This window comes from Mauremys reevesii, unplaced genomic scaffold, assembly GCF_016161935.1.
Source record: "Mauremys reevesii isolate NIE-2019 unplaced genomic scaffold, ASM1616193v1 Contig80, whole genome shotgun sequence".
In the NCBI taxonomy this organism is placed as follows: domain Eukaryota; kingdom Metazoa; phylum Chordata; order Testudines; family Geoemydidae; genus Mauremys; species Mauremys reevesii.
The window spans coordinates 21,116-40,684 of record NW_024100896.1 but is presented as its reverse complement, the minus strand read 5'-3'; the positions used below and the strand labels follow the sequence as shown (position 1 = coordinate 40,684).

Here is a 19,569-nt window from a genome sequence, read left to right as displayed (position 1 = left end):
ATATAATGCTGTCTTACGGCGTTATATCGAACTTGCTTTGATCCACCAGAGTGTGCAGCCCCCCCCCCGAGTGCTACTTTACCCATGTTCCATCCAAACTGGTGTTATATCCGGGTAGAGGTGTATTTTGCGAGCAGTTCAGCTGTTTCTTACCTACGTTCCTTCATAAATCTTGGATACACTGTCTGGGCCTGGTTACCCACTGGATTATCAATTTGCTTCAGCTCCTCCCCTGAGTCTCGGAGGGCCCCATCTCTTTATGAGCAGGGCAGGGCAGGGCAGGGCCCAGGCATGGATGGATGGATGGGTTTCCCCAGCATTTCTGGCCGTGAAGACTGAGGTAAAATAATTACATGTCTCAGGGGTGGTGTCCTACTGTCCTGATCTCCCTCACTGCTCCCTTTCCAGCCCGGGTGCTGCACGGGGCTGCGCCCTTCCTGCTCTAGCAGTGTCAAAACACGCGGGGCCCACGGCTCCCAGAGTGATTTGGGCCTGAGCTTCCCCGGTCAAACCCCTTCCTCAGAGCCGGGGCCGGGGCTCTGCAAGGCGCGGCGGGACTCCGCCCTGCCCGCCCAGCACCAGCCGGCGCTGGGACTTACACCAGGGGGTTCCCGCGGGCTCAGCCCCCGGGCGGCTCGTGGCCGCGGGGCTCTGCCGGGAACGCGCCCCGGGGGCTGGCGCTGGTGAGCGCGGCCCCGGCCAGTCACGCGGACACGTGTCGGGCAGCGCGGGGCCCGCGCGGGGCGGCCCGGGCTCGCCGCTCGCTGTGGGCGGGGCTGGTGTCCGCGCTCGGCCCCGTAGGGGCGGGCGGGCGGGCCGGGCCTGCGCGGGGTTGATCTGCGGGGCGCGCGCGGGGGGCGCCTCTGTCCGGGCCACGCGGCCGCAGCCGTTAGCGCGGAGCCGCCATGGCCGAGTACCTCCTCAGCGGCGGCACCGGCTACGTGCCCGACGACGGGCTGACGGCGCAGCAGCTCCTCAACTGCGGGGACGGGCTGACCTACAAGTGAGCGGGGGGCCCGGGGGCCGCCTCTTGCGGCGGGGGGGGGGGGTGTGTGTGGGGCCCGGCGGGGGGGCCGGGTCTGACGGGAGGACGGGGTTGTCTGGGGCCCGGCGGGGCCTGGGTCTGACGGGAGGACCGGGGGCGGGTTTGTCTGGGGGCCCGGCGGGGGCTGGGTCTGGCGGGGCCCTAGGGGCCGCGTCTTGCGGCGGGGGCTGGTCGTCGGGGGTCGCTCCCAACGAGCCGCGTTGTCCCGCCAGGCACGTTCCCAGGGCGGGGCTCGGGGCTCCATGGCGCCTGCGGGGTTGCCCGGCGGCCCCCCGCAGCTGGCGCGGTGCCGGTGGTGCCCCGGGTTGCGGACCCGCTCGCACGGGACCAGCAGCGCCCTGGCGGGGGGCCCCGAGCGCGCAGTCCGGCTGCGAGCCCAGGCTGTGCCCCCCGCCCCCCATCACCCCGGCGCCAAGGCAGGAAGGGCTGTCGGGGGGGGGATCGTGTCCCTGAGGGAGGGGTGCGGGGGGGGTCGTGTCCCTGACATGTAGGTGATTTCAGTTTGTCTCCTTCCATCCCATGGTCCAGTGACTTCCTTATTCTTCCCGGCTATATTGACTTCACTGCAGACCAAGTGGTGAGTATGAAGGGGAAGCAGCAGGGAGTCCCGTGGCACCTTACAGACACTAACAGACGTTTTGGAGCATGAGCTTTTGGGGGTGAATACCCACTTCGTCGCATGCATGTCATGTGAAGGGGAAGTTTGCGTTATCTGGAATTAATGTCTATAGGCTGGTGCTCCCTGACCCCAGTTCTTTGCTAACAGGCTCGTCTTGTGTCTGCTTAAGTGGCCATTGTAGCGGGAGAGAATGATCTTTATTTTTACTCTCTTGGCTGCCCTTGGAGCTAAACTCTTGGAGACATTAGTGCCCCTTTGAAGATCATGGGAACTAAAAAAACCACTCTGTTGTAAAGCCGTGGTGTGTGGCATATTAAGCAAAAATCCATGCTGGTTTCCCTGGTTCACAGGCCCAGGTAGAGTTGCTTTGGGATGAACTTGCATATCACCACAACAAACCTTTTCTTCTTTTAGGACCTGACTTCAGCTTTGACCAAAAAGATAACCTTAAAGACTCCCTTGGTTTCCTCTCCCATGGACACAGTGACAGAGGCCAGCATGGCCATTGCAATGGCGGTGAGTGCCCTTGGACAGGAACAGTAGAAGGTGGGAGAAGTGACTCCTGTAAACTGAAGAATAACTTTTTAATACCTTTTCCCAAGAGTGATGACATCATCTGTGTTAAACTTACAGTTTAAAATAATGTGCTACAGTGTTAAACCAGCTGTCACTAACTAGGCTCCCTATTGCCAGCTGCTGTTTTTTCAGATCTCCTTAAGCTGGTCTTGCTATTAGTGGGTTAGATCTTATTTCTCTGCATCATATTGGAGCTTTATCAATGTGTCCTCTTAGCAGTATAGCCTCTCAGCTGCTGTATTCCAACTCTTCACTCTGTAAGGAAAACAAACCCTTTGTAACATACAACATCTGATGTTAAATCATCCTAAAAGAAAATTGGAGCATGTTTTGGGCCTGAACATACTCCTTACGCTGGTATCCCATAAGCAGCCATGGGGGTGGGAGGCAAGTCGTGTCTTTGGATAAGGAAATCCTGGCATTTATACTGTTCAGATCCTGCCCTCAGAGCATCTGAGCTCCCATTAGCAGTGCAGTTTGCTCTGCTGCAGTAGTAGTCTGCTGTCTGTACCTGGTTGTTGAATTCACCAAATAAAATTGAAGGTCCCTATCGTTCCAGTGACTTACTGCTGCCTCTGTGTGTTTTCAGCTCACAGGTGGGATTGGATTCATCCATCATAACTGCACACCGGAATTCCAGGCCAATGAAGTACGGAAAGTTAAGGTAAAGAACAGCTGAAGCCGGAAACTAGGAGCTGCAGCAACTGGGCAAGTCACTAAATGTCCAAAGGGGTCTGGCTCCAGTTTGAGAACCATGAACTAGGCTTCAGCAAAGGAGAGCTGGCAGGCACTCGTTCCCCTTGTACACTGGTCTCTTAGAGCAGTGGCACTGGTCAGTGCAGGTGGACGTATCGGCTCTTCTGTCTTGCCATATCCCACAACCGCTAGGGACACGAGAACCTGCTTACTGAGTGGGGGGGAATGTTGGCCAGGATGCTGGGGTTAAATCCCCCCTGCCTATTTTCAAAAGTGTCATTGAATTTATCCCCAGAGATGGGTAGAAAGGAGCTTGACTTGGTTGATGCAGCATCCTTGCTACTGCAGTCACTGACCCCAAAGACCTGTATGCAACGGACTCTGCCAGCTTGGGGAGAGAGACAGAGCTTCACAGCTCTTACCATGAGGAGTGCTAAATGCCTGTCACATTACAGCTCAGTCTATCCATGTTGTTTACTCTGCTCTCTGAACATGCTTTGTTTCAGAAATATGAACAGGGATTTATCACGGACCCAGTGGTGCTGAGCCCCAAGGACAGAGTGAGAGATGTGTTTGAAGCAAAAGCCCGTCACGGATTCTGTGGCATTCCTATCACAGACAATGGAAAGATGGGGAGTAAGCTGGTGGGGATCATCTCATCCCGAGACATTGACTTCCTGAAAGAGGAGGAGCACGACTTGCCCCTCAGTGAGGTTTGTTACCTGAGGTCCCGCGCTCCTGGTGGGAGAGGGAGGGTTATGTTAGGAAGTGCTACAGTGTGTGGTGATGACACAGGCTCGGTGCTTGAATGAGGTTTGTGAACCAGCCCAGCGGGGACAGGGGCCTGGCTCTTTGTTTTATTCCAGGTTTAAATTAGTCTTTTTGTTGCTTAGTTGAACTGCTCACCTCTGGGTTCTGTGCCTGCTGCTTCATTCTGTAGCTGCCTATTACTAGCGTGTTCCAATAACTGCTGGCTCAGGTTTACCATTTGGCACAATCTGGCCATGATCCTTTTTGCTTCCTATAGCAGTCATCGGGGTGCAGGAATGCGGGGGACTGGGGGGCCACACATGGCCTTTCCACTGTTCGCCACGGGCCCTGTCCCTTCTCTTCTCCCATAAGACTCCATCGCCAGGCCCAGGTGAGAGCGGACCACACAGCTGTGGGGAGCTGCGGATCCTTTACGGGCTGGGATGGGGGGCCCGAGAGCCTCTGGGGAAGAGGAGGGGCAGGGGCGGGGCCTCGACACCCACCCACCCTTTTAAGAAGAATCTGTTGCCCCTGGCAGATGTTCACTATTAGCTGTAGCCATCATCTCTCTCCTGGTTCTGTATTGGCTACTGCTGCTCTCCTGTAGTGACCTGGCCGTTGGAAAAGTGACATTGTTTGAATGCACAGGCCAGAGCCGCCAAGCTCCCATTCACTGAATAGTGCTTTCAGGCACCTGGTATAATCCCTTTGGCTGGGACACTCTCCGTGCAGGCTAACTCCTGGGCTCAGTAGAGTCATATTTAGCACTTCCACAGTGCTTCCTGAACAAACTTTCCTTTTCTTCCTCTTGCTCTCGCCCATCAGCCTGCAGCGTGCACTCTGGGGTGTGAGCCTTCTGGTGCTAATTCCGTTGAGCTTCGGTGTTGTCAGATGTCAGCATAGGGTAGTTTTTAGTGCTTCTCGGCCAGTGCCGCCCTCCTGACTTAGGTCAGCATACGCTAAAGATAGACCCAGCTTGGCATTGCATTCATGTCCCAGCTCTGTTTTCCATCTCCTGTTACTAGCCAAAGAGACGCTGGTGGTGTCACTTCAGGAATGGTATCAAAGAGACTTGAGTTTCTTCAGAGATGCTGAACCATTCAGAACATCGAACGGCCATAATGGGTCAGACCAATGGTCCATCTAGAACAGCATTCTGTCTCTGACGGCGGCCAGTTGAGATTCGTGCCAGATCTCCTGCTCAGGCCTCTGAGCATCTATGCTGCAGAACTGGGAGCCCCTTTCTTATTCTTGTTTTGAACATTGATTCCTATGTATGCAACAGTAGGCAGGAGAGTTTATAGGCGTCTCTGTAACAGCCCTGGTTCTCATCCCACTTATGATTCAGCTCTCATGTCCTGCTCATTGCTCTCATAGGCTCTCCAAGTAATTAGTGCTGGGTGTTATTCTCTCCCCCCTGCCATCTTTCTGGAATTCTTTTCTGTGCAATCTGAATACAAACCAGCCCCCTCCACCCCAATTTTGGGTTAGATAGTACTCCCCTGAACTCAGGGAGGAGAGCTCTCTTTCTTGCATATGTACCTTATGAGCCCTGTACAGATGCACACTGGTGCTGGTTTGTCAGAGTGGACACAGGCAGGCATGTTAATTTAGATTAGGCTGTCAAGCGATCAAAACAATTAATTGCAATTAATCATGCTGTTAAACAACATTAGAATACCATTGATTTTAAATATTTGTGGATGTCTACTACATTTTCAAATATTGATTTCAGTTACAACACCGAGTACAAAGTGTACAGTGCTCACTTTATATTTTTTATTACCGATATGTGCACTGTAAAAAACAAAAAAATAGTATTTTTAATTCACTTCATACAAGTACTGTAGTGCAATCTCTTATCATAAAAGTTGAACTTACAAATGGGGAATTATGTATTTAAAAAAAAACTGCATTCAAAAGTAAAACAATGTAAAACTTTAGAGTCTACAAATCCACCCAGTCCTACTTCTTGGTCAGCCAATCCCTCAGACATACAAGGTTGGTTACATTTGCAGGAGATAATGCTTCCCGCTTCTTGTTCACAATGCCACCTGAAAGTGAGAACAGGTGTTCGCATGGCACTGTTGTAGCCGGCGTTGCAAGATATTTGTGCCAGATGCGCTAAAGATTCATATGTCCTTTCATGCTTCAACCACCATTCCAGAGGACATGCTTCCATATTGATAGAATCATAGAATATCAGGGGTGGAAGGGACCTCAGGAGGTATCTAGTCCAACCCCCTGCTCAAAGCAGGACCAATCCCCAAACAGATTTTTGCCCCAGATCCCTAAATGGCCCCCTCAAGGATTGAACTCACAACCCTGAGTTTAGCAGGCCAATGCTGTGGGTTTTACTTGGTAATGATACAAAGCAGTACGGACTGACACATGTTCATTTTCATCATCTGAGTCAGATGCCACCAGCAGAAGGTTGATTTTCTTTTTTGGTGGTTCGGGTTCTGTAGTTTCTGCATCAGAGTGTTGCTCTTTTAAGACTTTTGAAAGCTCCACACCTCGTCCCTCAAGATTTTGGACAGCACTTCAGATTCTTAAACTTTGGGTTGAGTGCTGTAGCTATCCTTAGAAATCTCATATTGGTACCTTCTTTGCATTTTGTCAAATCTGCTGTGAAAGTGTTCTTAAAACAAACATGTCCTGGGTCATCTGAGACTGCTATAACATGAAACATATGGCAGAATGTGGGTAAAACAGAGCAGGAGACATACAATTCTCTCCCCAAGGAGTACAGTCAAAAATTTTATTGATGCATTATTTTTTTAACGAGCATCATCAGCATGGAAGCATGTCTTCCGGAATGGTGGCCAAAGCATGAAGGGGCATACGAATGTTTAGCATATCTGGCATGTAAGTGCCATGCGAACACCTATTCTGACTTTCAGGTGACATTGTAAATAAGAAGCAGGCAGCATTATTGTCCATCAATGTAAACAAACTTGTTTGTCTTAGTGATTGGCAGAATAAGAAGTAGGACTGAGTGGACTTGCAGGCTCTAAAGTTTTATGCTTTTTTGGTTTTGAGTGCAGTTATGTAACCAAAAAAAAAATCTGCATTTGTAAATTACACTTTGCCGATAGAGATTGCAGTACAGTACTTGTATGAGGTGAACTGAAAAATACTATTTCTTTTGTTTATCATTTTTACAGTGCATATTTGTAATAAAAATGTGAGCACCGTACAATTTGTATTGTATGTTGTAATTGAAATCAATATTGAAAATGTAGAAAAGCATCAAAAATATTTAATAAATTTCAGTTGTTCTATTGTTATAAGTGCGATTAATCGTGATTAATGTTTTTGAGTTAATCGTGTGAGTTAACTACGATTAATTGACAGCCCTAATTTAGATGTGAACTCTTCCTCCCATCCCCTGCCCTTATTCTGCAGCATCAGGCACTCCCAAGCAGAGTCGTCCTAAAGCCAGCATGTTAGGGAGCGCTGTCTGAAAACAAGCCCAGTGACTGGTGGAGTTTCTGCCAGAACAGTAAGAGGCTGTGATTGTATCAGACAAATGAGTGCTGGAGTTAGGTTCCTAACCTATGAAAAGTACTTTTGGTCTGGATTGTGTAGCTGGTGATGTGAGGGGAGTCTGTGCTGCTGAAATCCCAAGTAGAGGGTGTGAGGTGGTTGTTCCTTCTCTCAGGGTGATGTCCCTGGGTCAGCCGGCAGTATGGAGATACAGCCTATGGACACAGCTCTGTGCCGGGCTCCGTGTGGATTTGAGTGGACTGTTTGAATGGGTATTGAGCGCTGCAGGCTGAAGATTCATTTCCATGGGCTGCTCCACGCTATCTTGTGCTCCCTCATCCATCCCATATGTAACGTTTAGTTGGGACCCTCTGGCTCCTAACAAGTGGCCACTGAAGTGCCTTTGCTTGGCAGTTTGTGTTTCCTGTCCTGGCTCAGGTGGGAAGGAGCTCTCACTCATGTGTGACGTTTCATTCTTTGCCCCCTTTTCTATCAGATTATGACAAAGCGGGATGATCTCGTTGTTGCCCCTGCAGGGGTAACATTAAAGGAAGCAAATGAAATTCTGCAGAGAAGCAAAAAAGGTACCGTGACTAGCTATGTGTTGCGTGGGTGAGCTGTGTCTGGCATAGAGCAGCGGGTAAGGGAGGTGGGGCAGATGTGAGCACACACTTGTGCGTATATGGGAAATGCTCTCATGCTTCTCTCTCCACACATTCAGTTTGTTTCTCAACGCAAATGTTTTTTCCTACAATCAAAGACTGGTACCAGGTGTCCCATGGGGTGTTCCTTCCAAATCTCCTTGGAGAAAAGGGGGTGGTAAGGACAGGTGTGTCCTGGAGCCCCAAACGAGCGTGAAGACCTGCCAAAAGATTAAAACCTTCACCTTCATCTCTGAGTCTGCTTAGAACTTCAGGGATTCCTGCCAATCAAGGTGCTGAAAAGCTGTAAATGCCAAGAGTGCACTTGGCCGCAGGGTTTTAATTTTGTATCCAGTTTCTAGAGTCTGGTTTCAGAGGCTTGTGACCAGTTCAGTTCTGTGGGGGGGCTGGAGTGACTCGAGTACAAGTGCCCTTTTTGAATTCAAGGCTATGCCGCACGATCGGGATCATAATCCTGAGCCCTTTCCCAGTCCTACTGACTTCTCATTCTGCCAGCTGGGATGAGAACCAGAGTCTGCTGGGTTTCAAAAGCAAGTCCTGCTCGGGCTGCCGGTGAGCTGGGTTCCTTTAACTGGGAACTCCTGCCCTGAGGGCCAGGCTGGTGGGAGGTTCTGAAATGATGGTGTATTTTTATTTATTTCAAGGCAAGCTGCCAATTGTTAATGAGGAGGATGAGCTGGTGGCTATAATTGCCCGCACAGATCTGAAGAAGAACCGTGATTACCCGCTCGCATCTAAAGATGCTAAGAAGCAACTGCTCTGTGGCGCTGCCATTGGAACCCATGAAGATGACAAGTACCGCCTGGACCTCCTAGTGCAGTCGGGGGTGGATGTCGTCGTCTTGGTGAGCGCCAGGATTTGGCTTCTCTGACTCGAGTGAATTCAACACACCCTGACAAGTTTTTGATTAGCATCCCTCTTCATAGCATAGCTTCACCGTGGACTTTGTGCCAGTGGCCTAGCTTGGACCTGTAGGGCTGGCGCAGGAGTCTGTTCATGGTGGGGCATTCTGATGGCGTGTGTGTTGGTACAGATACCGGTCTGCTAGCATGTGGTGATCTGTGCAGCTCGATGTAGGGACCTCAGGCTAGATGGCTAATTACAAAGGTGCTCTGCTCGCTTGTTGTCTGTCACTGACCATAGGACTAATGTACCAGCACGTGTTGGACTCCTGGTGTGAAATAACAGTATTGTGTCCTGTAATTACCTGATAACACAGAGGGACCAATCTGGAACTCCTCAGCAGTCCGTCCTGTCAGCCCCACGTCTCTAATCATTGGGGCACAGCCGTTTGCACGTGCCCTTGCTGTCGATGGGTTAGTCTGAGAGCCCAAAGGAAATGGGCGATATTCCCAGAGCATGTTCATCCAGCGCTTGGTTAACAGACCATCTTAGTTAGCTGGGTTAGTCAGAAGCACCTTCTCTCTCCCATGCAAACAAGGGGGGCTGGTGCTCTTAATGTGGGGCCTCTGTAAGCAGGGACTGCTGCTGCCTTGGGAAAAAGGCAGCTAACTTTTCCTGTCTTAGGGTGTCTTCACCACACAGGTAACATCTGACCCCTAACTTGACTCCTGTCCACATGCACAGTTCTCTAGCTGGAATGAAGCAGTGCTTCAAGTCCCGCTCGCTAGCTCATGAGGTGGATGGGGCAGTGGCGTTCCAGGGATGCTGACGCTGGAGCTAGTAATGCAGTGGGGATCTCATCAATAGCTAATCCAGTCATCCTGTGCTACTAATGAGCAATCTGTGTAACGCCAGTGTTCTTTTGAAGTGTGGTTGCTGTCAGGCCTGGCCTTAAAACCTAGCTTATCATAGCTATGGTGTTCAGAGGTGTGAAAAATCCCACGCCTGAGTGCTGTACGGATCTATGCCAGCTGCAGTCAGTTCGAGGGAAGAATGCGGCCATTGCACGGGGAGGTGGAGTTCCTGTGGTGACAGAAAAAACCCTTCCATGGCTGCCATCGGGTCTGGGCTACACTAGAAATGTAGGTCGGTTTAACTACATGGCTCAGGGGTGTGAAAAAATCCACGCCCCTGACTGGTGGTGTTGACCTGAGTCCCAATATAGACCGTGCTAGGTTGATGAAAAAATTCTTCTGTTGACCTACCTACTGCTTCTCAGGGAGGTGGCTTACCCCATGCCAAGGAGAGAACCCCGCCTGTCAGCATTGGTTGTCTACACTGAAGGGCTGCAGTGGCGCAGCTGCAGCGTTCTGTGTCTGCACTACGCTAACTTAGGGTATGGCTACACTTGCAGATTTGCAGCGCTGCAGCAGGGTGTGAAAAAACACCCCCTCTAGCACTGCAAGTTGTGGCGCTGCAAAGCGCCAGTGTGATCAGAGTGCTCCCAGCGCTGTACGTTAATCCCCATAGGGAGGTGGAGTACGGACAGCGCTGGGAGAGCTCTCTCCCAGCGCTGGCGCTCCGACCACACTCGCGCTTCAAAGCGCTGCCACGGCAGCGCTAAGTGTAGCCATAGCCAGAGTTATGGCTGTACAGCTACAGTGCTGCAGCTGTGTGCCGCTCTAGCGCTTGTGGGGTAGACGTGGCCTCACCCAAGGCAGGCTAGCTCCAGTACAGGACCCAGAGTGCAAACTTGTCAGAACTGGAGCTGACTGTGCTGTGAAGACCCACCCAGAGTAAAATGAATGACAAAAAATGAGCCGTGTGCATGGGAGTTGGGAAGAGTCGTCCTTGAGCATCTCTGGGGTCTGTTTGAATTCAGTATTCGGGGGGCCCATCTCCATAGTAGCTGAGCACCTGACCATCTTCACCACCCCTCTGAGGCCAGCCAGTCCTGCCATTCCGGTTCTAGGGGTGGGAGACGGGTCTAGCGACTTTACGTGAGAAGGTATTTGTGGCAGAGCAGGAACTGAAGCCTGGTCTCCTAGCCCAGGCCAGGGCTGTAACCACAGAACCATCCTTCCTCACTCGTATAGACTGCACCACGGACACATGCGTTTCGTGAGGGTGGGACAGGATCATTTGGACAGTGAGGACTGGACAGGTGGCACTAAGGGCTTGGACTGACCTCCACCCCACAACCTTTCTTTCCAGGGCAGTATTAGTGAGCCCTCCTCTTGTCCTGGGGTTCGCAAGGCAGCTGTCTCTTGGCAGTGTGAAATTGAGACCCCGAAACACAAATAATTCTCTAAAGAATGCAGCTCTTAGATGTTTCTCTTAGCCCTCGGTGTGAGCTGTTTGTGTGTGCGTGCGCGTGCACCCTGCATTCATTAGGCTGAAAAGTCCTGGAAGATGAAAGTTTGTGATGGTTTTCTCGTGTGGCTCGCGTCTTCCTGGCCTTCTGAGCCTGGGCACTGAGATCTTTCAGTACTGAAGTGAATTAATCACCTGTTTGCAACGTGCTGAAGTCCCTGTGACTCTCCTAGGGCTGGATTTAAAATCCTTTGTAGCTATTTTGGTTGATTTTGTTTTTCTTTCTCTTCCAGGATTCCTCTCAGGGCAATTCCATTTTCCAGATCAACATGATCAAGTATATCAAGGAGAAATACCCTAACCTACAGGTCATTGGAGGCAATGGTAATCTGCTAGATGCAATTTTAGCTTCTAGACTTGGAGTGTTTTCAGTTGTAGTGAAAGACGTGTTGACCTTCTTTAAATGAGCCTCCCTGTCACCTGCCCAGTGAGACTTTGACCTGTGTGTCAGATGTATCGAATATGGTCCAGCCCCTCAGCACCTGAGGGACACTTCCGTTCTGTGTGAAAACTTCTCACGCAGGGTTAATGCAGTGTGTGCAGTCCCCAGCCGTGACCCTTTTCTCTCTGGGCTCTGTAACATTGCTTTGAAATCCTTCTAGAATTTCAGGTGTCTGGTTCTTGGAGGACTCCTACCTTGTGTGGAAAATAAATGGAAAGATCCATCTGAATCTGGCAGAGCAGAGTTTAACTCTCGTCTTTATCTGCATTACCAAATACGTTGATAACGCAGCATAGTGCCTCTTCCAGCCTTTTGTCCCCTGCCTGGCCCTAAGCATGTCTCCCGCTTCCTCTGCCATTGTACAATGCATTACAATGGCCTCACTAGTCCAGCTGCAGCACGGACTCCGCTGCGCCACTGGTTAGTGGGGAAGCTGTTGTGGATTCAGCAGCCAGTACAATGCCAGTGAAAAGGGCAGTGGAGAAGCATGGCCCTGGGAATCAGGCAGACACGAACCACGTTGGGAAGGACCCAGTCTTAGGCTAACCCCACCCACACCCAGGCTCTGGCATCAGGCTGATCCCTCCCAACCCCCCTGTAAAGCTAACCCCTGGTCCCTGCACACCAAGCTGGCAGGGTCTCTTCTAGAGCAGTCAAACATCAAGGCCTGGTTTTCACCCAGGTTCAGTGTGCACGTGCCATGGCTGTGGTGACTGGTGCATGCACAGGAGCAGCAGGGGGATGCGCACACAGTTGACTGAGAACCAGCCATTTGGTGCCTGATTGCTGTTGAGATTTCAAACTGACTTTGTGCATGACCTGTTTTGTTACCATGCACACCAACACAATTAGCCTGCCGCCAAAAGGGAGCCCTCTCCATCCCTAGATCCCCTGGGGCTGCGAAGCTGAATCAGGTGCTGTTTGTGGAACCCATTGAGATGCCCGAGTGGAAGGTGCTGGGCAAGTGCAGAGAACCCTTTTACTGCCAAGCCAGCTCAGGGAGGAAGCACCTTTGCAGGAAGCTAGGGCGACTGGCTAGCTACTAGTGGTGAAAGGAGACAACATTCTCACTTAAAAACCTTCCTCTGTTTGCTTCAGTGGTGACGGCTGCTCAGGCGAAGAATCTGATTGATGCAGGGGTCGATGCTCTAAGGGTCGGGATGGGCAGTGGCTCCATCTGCATCACACAAGAAGGTAAAGAAAATGTTTAATATCTTCTCAGTAGCTAGAAGAACACATCTGCTAAACATCTGTTTCCTACTGAGAACCTGCGATAAGTCTGTGGTGACACAGTGAGTGAGTTCTAGGTGCTGTTGGGGTGGTGGTGACTGTCTGCCACAGGGCCGGTGTACCAGGATAGGATCTTACAGCTGTGTAGTGCCAAAGACACTCCAGGGCTGAGTGTGAGAGCGTAGAAGTGCCACTCGACCTGATCTCCATCAAAGTGAGCAGGGCAAAGGAGAGGGCATAGGGTACAGACATCGGGGGGCGGGTAGGGGGTTTCCATTTGCCCCCTAGGCATAGCTAGGAGGGCAGCAGAGAGGATGGTGATAAAACTGCCAGGGTTGTTTGTGTGGGACAGCTGCAGCTGACAGTAAGACCCTTGTGGTGCCAGTGTGCAATTGCCCGCTGAAGATGAGAGTTTTGAATGCAGCTATTGCAGTTAGCAAGATCCCAGGGGAGCCTGTGCCAGGCAGGCAGCGTTCCTAGGCACAGCTCTCTAGCCTAGCGTAGCTACTTGACTCAGTGGCTGGGCACGGCCTGGAATGAGGACTGGTTTTAAAGTTGCAACTGGACATCACAGTTCCAAGAGACACAAGCGAGCAGGGGAGTGGATGCCATCACTGCTGCAGAGCCCCTCTTGTGCTTCATCAGTTGCCTTTGCTGTAATGGGCCTGAAACAAGCCGCTGACTAGTAGAAGCAGCCCTTCGATATATGCGTGCAGGGCCGTCTTGCAGATCCCAGCAGCAGTACTTGGGGACCCTGGGGAGGGTGACACGCCTTGGGGACAGCCCTGTACCAAGGATCTGTGTTCTCGCTCTGCCTGCTAAGGGAGCACCTGCTGCTTGGAGACTGGCCCAGGTGCTGTGCTGGAGAAACTGTCGTGTCTCTTTTGTGTAAGAATGTTTATTTCAAGAGCTGCCCTTCCCTACCCAATCCCCTACTGCACCAGCAGTTCCTGGTTTGGGCCAGGCCATTCATGCATAGCGCTTTCCTGCTGCTTTTCATTCTCCCTTTGGCGTGCTCCCCGAGGAAGTGACGGCAGGCAGTGTGTTGGATACAGCCAGACTCTGGGAGCTCTGTCCCTCTCGCGGGGGCAGCAGAGACGGAACACCTGTACTTCACAGGGGATGTTGTGTGGCGGGTGTTCGTGCCAGGAACGCCAGGAGCCAGGGTTTCAGCATCACTTGGAGTAGGGAGAGCACATGCTGAGTGCCAGGTTGTGCTCCCCGGGACGTGGCCTTCAGCTTGGCATCCTTCTCAGGGGATTGGCCTGAGAGGGACCCTGACGTCCGAGCTCTGGCTCAGTTAGCCCAGGCTGGGGGGCCCTTTATTCTGCTGCCGCTGTTTGTTTCTAAATGTTATTTATTTGTTTTGTTTAGCTGCTCCACAGATCCCTCCAGAACTAAAGTCCCACAGCCCCAAGTGCCCGTCTTCTGTCATGGGCACCTATAGTAAGTCACTTGCCCTGGTCTCAACCTTAATTCTGTCTTGAAGCAGGACCCTGATTGGCTGCACATGGCCCCTCCGCTTGTTTGAGAATAATTGAGTTGCAGATGCACTTGGGGTTTTGTGGCTTTGGATACTGGTAGTTGACCCAAAGACTGATGCCGAGAAGTCTTTTGGATTTCTAAAGCAGGGTTCTGAATTGTCCGAATCGAGGCCAGTTGGGCTCGTCAGTGTCTTTAATCCAAACCCAATTTAAAAACCCGATTGAGCTTCCTCGGGGCACTGCTGAGCCTCTCAGTGGAAGGTGCAGCAGGTGCTTGCATGTGGGAGGATGGGGCCTAGGCAGAGCATGCAATTCTGCTCTGAATCTCGTCTCCTCTCAGCGATGGGAGAGGTTACACATCAGCTACATTTCGCCTTGTGTGAAGCTAGCCGTGCTGTGTGAATGACTTTACCAGGGACTTTCACCCTGTGGCGAAGCTGGAAGGCGCATCCCAGAGCCAGGCCCTTTGCCAGTGATTCTGAGCTGCGAGTGTGAGGAAGGGCTCTTCTCCCTCACACGCTACTGTTACAGGATAAGTAGGTGACCAAGATGAATCTTGGCTTTTGCCCTATTGGCTATTTATGAAGCACTTCCAAGGGAAAGAGGTTTCTGGTTTGGCTCCTGGGTTGTACCCGCCAGCATGACAGTGCTCTCTTAGCACCACCCTTACAGGCCTTGGCTCCCAGTACAGGCGCAGTGTGCGTACATTTTGAACCCTGCTTTGGAAGCCTGCACCTCCTGTTTGTCTTGGCACTGGGAGCTGGGACAGCCAAATACAGTCATGTGATGGTCCCATGTGCCCTGTGCCAAGAGGTGAATTGTAAAGGGCTGGTCTCGGGGATTACTTCTCTAAATTAGCTACAAACTTCTGTTCTTTGTAGAGAATCATGGGATCCAGAGGCTTGGGGCCCTGGGTTTCTTTGAAATCAGGCTGGTGCACAGAGGAGATGGTGCCGTCACAGACGGCTGTACAGTAACTCCTCACTTAATGTCCTCCCGCTTAACGTTGTTTCAGAGTTATGTCACTGCTCGTTTAAAGTTGTGCAATGCTCCCTTCTAACATCATTAGGCTGCCTGCTCTGTCCACTGCTGGTAAGATTCTGTAGGAGAGCAGTGACTTTACAAGGGAGCATCCTCTTATCCGCATCCGCCTCCTCCCCCTCCCCCCCAGCGCTTCCCCCACCACCAAACGGTGCTTAGGACTTTCAGGGGGAAGGGGAAGGAGCGGGGATGTGGCGTGCTCCGCAGAGGAGGTGGAGTGGGGATGGGAAGAGGTGGGCCTGGAGCATTCCCAGCAAAGTCGGCGCCTGTTCTTCTCCAGGGAAGCTGCCGCTGCTGCAAAGGTGCTTCCTAGCATCCTGGCCTGCAGCGGGCTGTGCCTGTGTGGGGTAAGCAGGGGCACTTCCCAACCACAGTACAGTACAGTACTGTACAGCATATAATGCCTTTTGTCTGCCCCCAAAAAATGTCCTTGGAACCTAACCCCCCGCATTTACATTAAATCTTATGGGAAAATTGGATTCGTTTAACATTGTTTCACTTAAAGTTGCATTTTTTTCAGGAACATAATTACAACGTTAAGTGAGGAGTTGCTGTATGGGCACCCTCAGTCTCTCCTTCGGCAGTGCAGTACCAAGCGAGACCCTCTCTTTAACACTAACAGCATTCACACTCTTACTAGCAGACACTTCTTCATGGCTGGCTGGGTCCAATTAATACTGACTTTCACGATCACTACCTGGAAATCTCCCAACCTGAGCTGCTGGTGTGAGCACAGGGGGAAATGTGTGTGAGCCAGTGCAAAGAGTAGTTTGTAAAGGCTCCCTCTTCTGGCAGAGCACCAGTCTCCTAGGAGCTGGCACGCTTGGTGCAGCTCACAGGTGGCAGCTTGAAACCCTGCATCAGACATGATGTTTGCACCCTGAATTACTAATCTTGCATGTTCAGAATCTCATCTGGGCTACTGTGCTGATTGCGATTGGAGGAAAGGCGTCCAGGTGACTGTGTTGCTGGGGGAATCTGAGGGATGGGAAGGTTCCTGCAGCATATTTGCATGCACTTGGCTGGTAAATGTACCCGAATACGTATCATTCAGTGGTTTCCCTTCAGGTGTTTCTTTGTACAGCGAAAAGCCTGTAGTCGCTAAAGCGCTGGTAAATCTGTATTTGGCTAAACTTCAAGGAGGCCCTGCTATGCTGGGGAAACTCCCTGTGTCTTTCCTTTTCTGTTGCTGCGTATCAATAGAAACTCTCTCCTTTTGATCAATGCCTCTTCCTGGCTGCACATTGACACCCCATCATTGTGGTGATCAGCAGGGCAGGGAACACAGCAATCGTATGGGACTCATTGGGCTTGGGTTTCTTGGGTCTGGCTGTGCTTCCTTCTGTGTCTTACGGGACACTACGCGGTGAGTGAATCAGTGCCCTTAAGGACTGACCAGCTGGGGTCCATGGTCATTCTGTAACCACTGCAAAAGCTTCTCTATGGCATTGGGGCAGCAGTTACTTCATAGCCCCCGTTCACCTGCCTTCTGGGCCGTGGGGCCAGGGCTGCTTGGTTTCGTGGGGCGTATTCCAGGGGAGAAGCAGACTGGGAGGTCTGTGTGTGACTGAAAGCCAAAGGGCCTTTAAGCACGGGCACTGCTGCAGCACCTGGTCCTTGACGGTTCACCCCTTCTCTTCCTGGCTCTAGTCTTGGCCTGCGGCAGGCCCCAAGCCACAGCAGTGTACAAAGTGTCCGAGTATGCCAGGAGATTTGGGGTCCCGGTGATCGCAGATGGAGGGATCCAAACCGTGGGACACGTTGCCAAGGCCCTGGCACTCGGTGCTTCCACAGGTGAGGGGGACGGGGGGAGCTAAGGGCGTTCGGAGGGGTGGCTCCTTTCTGGGGGATTTGCTTTGCTGTTGGAATAGCAACCCAATGAGTGAGCGTCTGCCTGCCTGCAGACTGTTCTGCAGCGCTTGCCTGGCAGTGTTACGGGAGCTCTGCAAGGGCAGCAGCACTGAAAAGCCCTGACCACGTCAGCACTGTCACGCCAGGCCGAGAGTGGGAGCTTGCTGGGGTGTTTACATTGCCCAGGCTGCTTTTCAGCAGCGAATGTACATTGCCCCAGGCACTGATCTACTCTCATGCTCAGGGCAGCATTCTCCAGACAGGTCTGCTGGTGCCACTCGTGCCAAACAAACGTGGCTGGGTCTTGGCTCCTTCGGGATCTAGGTACAAGGGCTAACTGCAAACCCAGCGAGCCTCTGAGCCATTGTCTCTCTCAGTCTGGTTTTCGAGTCCACCTGCTATGTAGGGCCCAGACGTGCCCCTTCCTCCCTAAGCTCGTCTGTTCCTACGGTTCCTCCCTCAGGCCTGCTCAGCCCCCACCTCCCTTAGAACCAGGTGAGGGTAACAAATCCTCCTCCGGGGGAGCAGCAGCAGCACCTGCTAACGGGGGAGAGGGCCCAGCAAACAATGGCAACCTGGTATATTCTGGCCAGCTCCACTGTCACCGTTTGTCCTGATCACAGGGTCCTGCTGCAGGCACCCCCCCACCCCCAAGAGGCTACACAAAGCCCTGCCCCAGTGTAAGCTCCCCTCCTGCCCCATGGCTGACTCTGCTGTCACTAACCTTCCCGCCGGCTCCAGTGATGATGGGCTCTCTCCTGGCTGCCACCACGGAAGCCCCTGGCGAGTACTTCTTCTCGGACGGAATCAGGCTGAAGAAATACCGGGGAATGGGATCGTTGGACGCCATGGACAAGAACTTGGGCAGCCAGACGCGCTATTTCAGGTAGGAGAGACCTGGCCTGAGGGGTGGCAGGTCCCCAAGTCCGAGATTACTGCCTAGCCTGCCAGCCCTGGTTTGTCCATGGAAGGTTGGGTTTTGTATTTTTTTTTTCTCTCCTGACCATCCACAGTGAGACAGATAAAATTAAAGTGGCCCAGGGGGTCTCTGGTGCAGTGCAAGACAAAGGCTCTATCCACAAGTTCATCCCGTACCTGATTGCTGGGATCCAGCACTCCTGTCAGGATATCGGTGCCAAGAGTCTGACCCAAGTCAGGTAAGAGACTTCCCCTGTGCGTGCTTGGCTAATGCTCAGTGCCGTCCATGGAGCTCATCTTGTCACCCCTGAGCTAGCGTCTGGTAGTCAAGGCCCACCATGTCTGACCCTGATCTCTGGTGCAGCTGAGCTGTAGCCCCTGCTCCTGTCACAGTCCCTAGCGGGCACACCCTGAAGGCGGAGTTGGGATGGGAGAGCGCTGCCTGGGCAGCCTTGCTGAGGAGGTGCTGGAGCTGCCTCCTGGCTCTGCTGCTGCCAGAAATGGGCCTGGGGGCAAGCGTGTGGAAACCCCTAGCTCTTCCTGTGCTGCACTTGGTGTGAAATCTCCTTGGCACTTGCCAGGGGAGCATGACCCCACATCTGCTTTCCCTTGGCAGAGCCATGATGTACTCGGGAGAACTGAAGTTTGAGAAGAGGACGACGTCTGCCCAGGTGGAAGGAGGAGTTCACGGCCTCCATTCGTAAGTCCCCTGCCAGGGCTGGGCTCTCAGTGGCTCCACACGGTTGGAGTTGGATGTGGTGTGGCATGGCCCAGCCCTGCCCTTGCTGTCCCTAGATGCGTCCTATTGGCTTGCAGTGAGCCTGGCTGCTTGGGGGGCCGGAGCTGTTCCTGGATAGCACCGGACTTGGCTTCTCCAGATGGCGCAGATCTACTGCAACTGACTGTCCCAGCACAGGCCCTATGGCTTGAGAGCAGCAGCTGCTGCTGGCGTAGGGCTCCTGGGGGCAAGCCAGGCCCTGCTCCGTGTGTGCTGGGCTGGGCAGGCCGGGTGCAGGAGGGGCCCGTGCCCATGGCTAACTTTCCTGTCTGTTTAGGTATGAGAAGCGCCTCTTCTGAAGGAGGGTCCGTGCCTGTACTCAGCACCTTGCTGCTCTGCAGCCCTCAGCTGCCACGCACCTGAGCTGCTCCTTTCACAGAAGTGCCATTATCCTGCAAGCGCCTGCTGATCCCTGGGCTCAGCAGCTGTTCTCCGGCCCTGTGCTCCCAATGCCCCGGGGCAGCGGGGCTCAGGCCCAGCCCATGTTTTACAATAAAAGAAAAGCGGTGGGGCTCCGTGTCTGTCTCAGGCCTCCTCTCCCCAGGGTGCAGCCCTGGACTCCTGTCCCATTGTTGTGGCCACTGAGCCTGTCATGCCCACAGGTCACCCCTTAGGCTGGTTTTGTTGCTGGGCCCAGAATTTGCTCTGGTGCAAAATGGTGAGAGCAACCGCTGTCCCCACGTACTCCTCACCATTCCTGTCCCTGTGACCCCAGCGGGCAGGTTTTACTGGCCGCTCCCACCTGCAGCCGGAACACCCCAGTGTGCTGCGG

At 52.7% G+C, this 19,569-nt stretch overlaps 1 protein-coding gene across 3 annotated transcripts; it reads left to right on the top strand.

The window, feature by feature from the left end:
- The first annotated feature begins 321 nt into the window (after positions 1-321).
- Positions 322-19,371, top strand: LOC120394855 (inosine-5'-monophosphate dehydrogenase 2-like). Of its 3 annotated transcripts, none has more exons than XM_039519022.1 (15): positions 322-340; positions 1,574-1,622; positions 2,079-2,180; positions 2,830-2,904; positions 3,443-3,649; positions 7,672-7,759; positions 8,482-8,681; positions 11,287-11,377; positions 12,594-12,689; positions 14,100-14,171; positions 16,901-17,044; positions 17,843-17,987; positions 18,115-18,258; positions 18,636-18,719; positions 19,075-19,371. In XM_039519022.1, exons 3-15 carry the CDS (start codon positions 2,139-2,141, stop codon positions 19,094-19,096), a joined length of 1,410 nt encoding a protein of 469 aa, XP_039374956.1. In that variant the 5' UTR covers positions 322-340; positions 1,574-1,622; positions 2,079-2,138; the 3' UTR covers positions 19,097-19,371. The 3 variants fall into 3 exon arrangements, with proteins under 3 accessions (XP_039374956.1, XP_039374954.1, XP_039374955.1); XM_039519020.1 differs by lacking the exon at positions 322-340 and adding an exon at positions 876-1,003; XM_039519021.1 differs by lacking the exons at positions 322-340; positions 14,100-14,171 and adding an exon at positions 906-1,003.
- Positions 19,372-19,569: the final 198 nt, after the last annotated feature.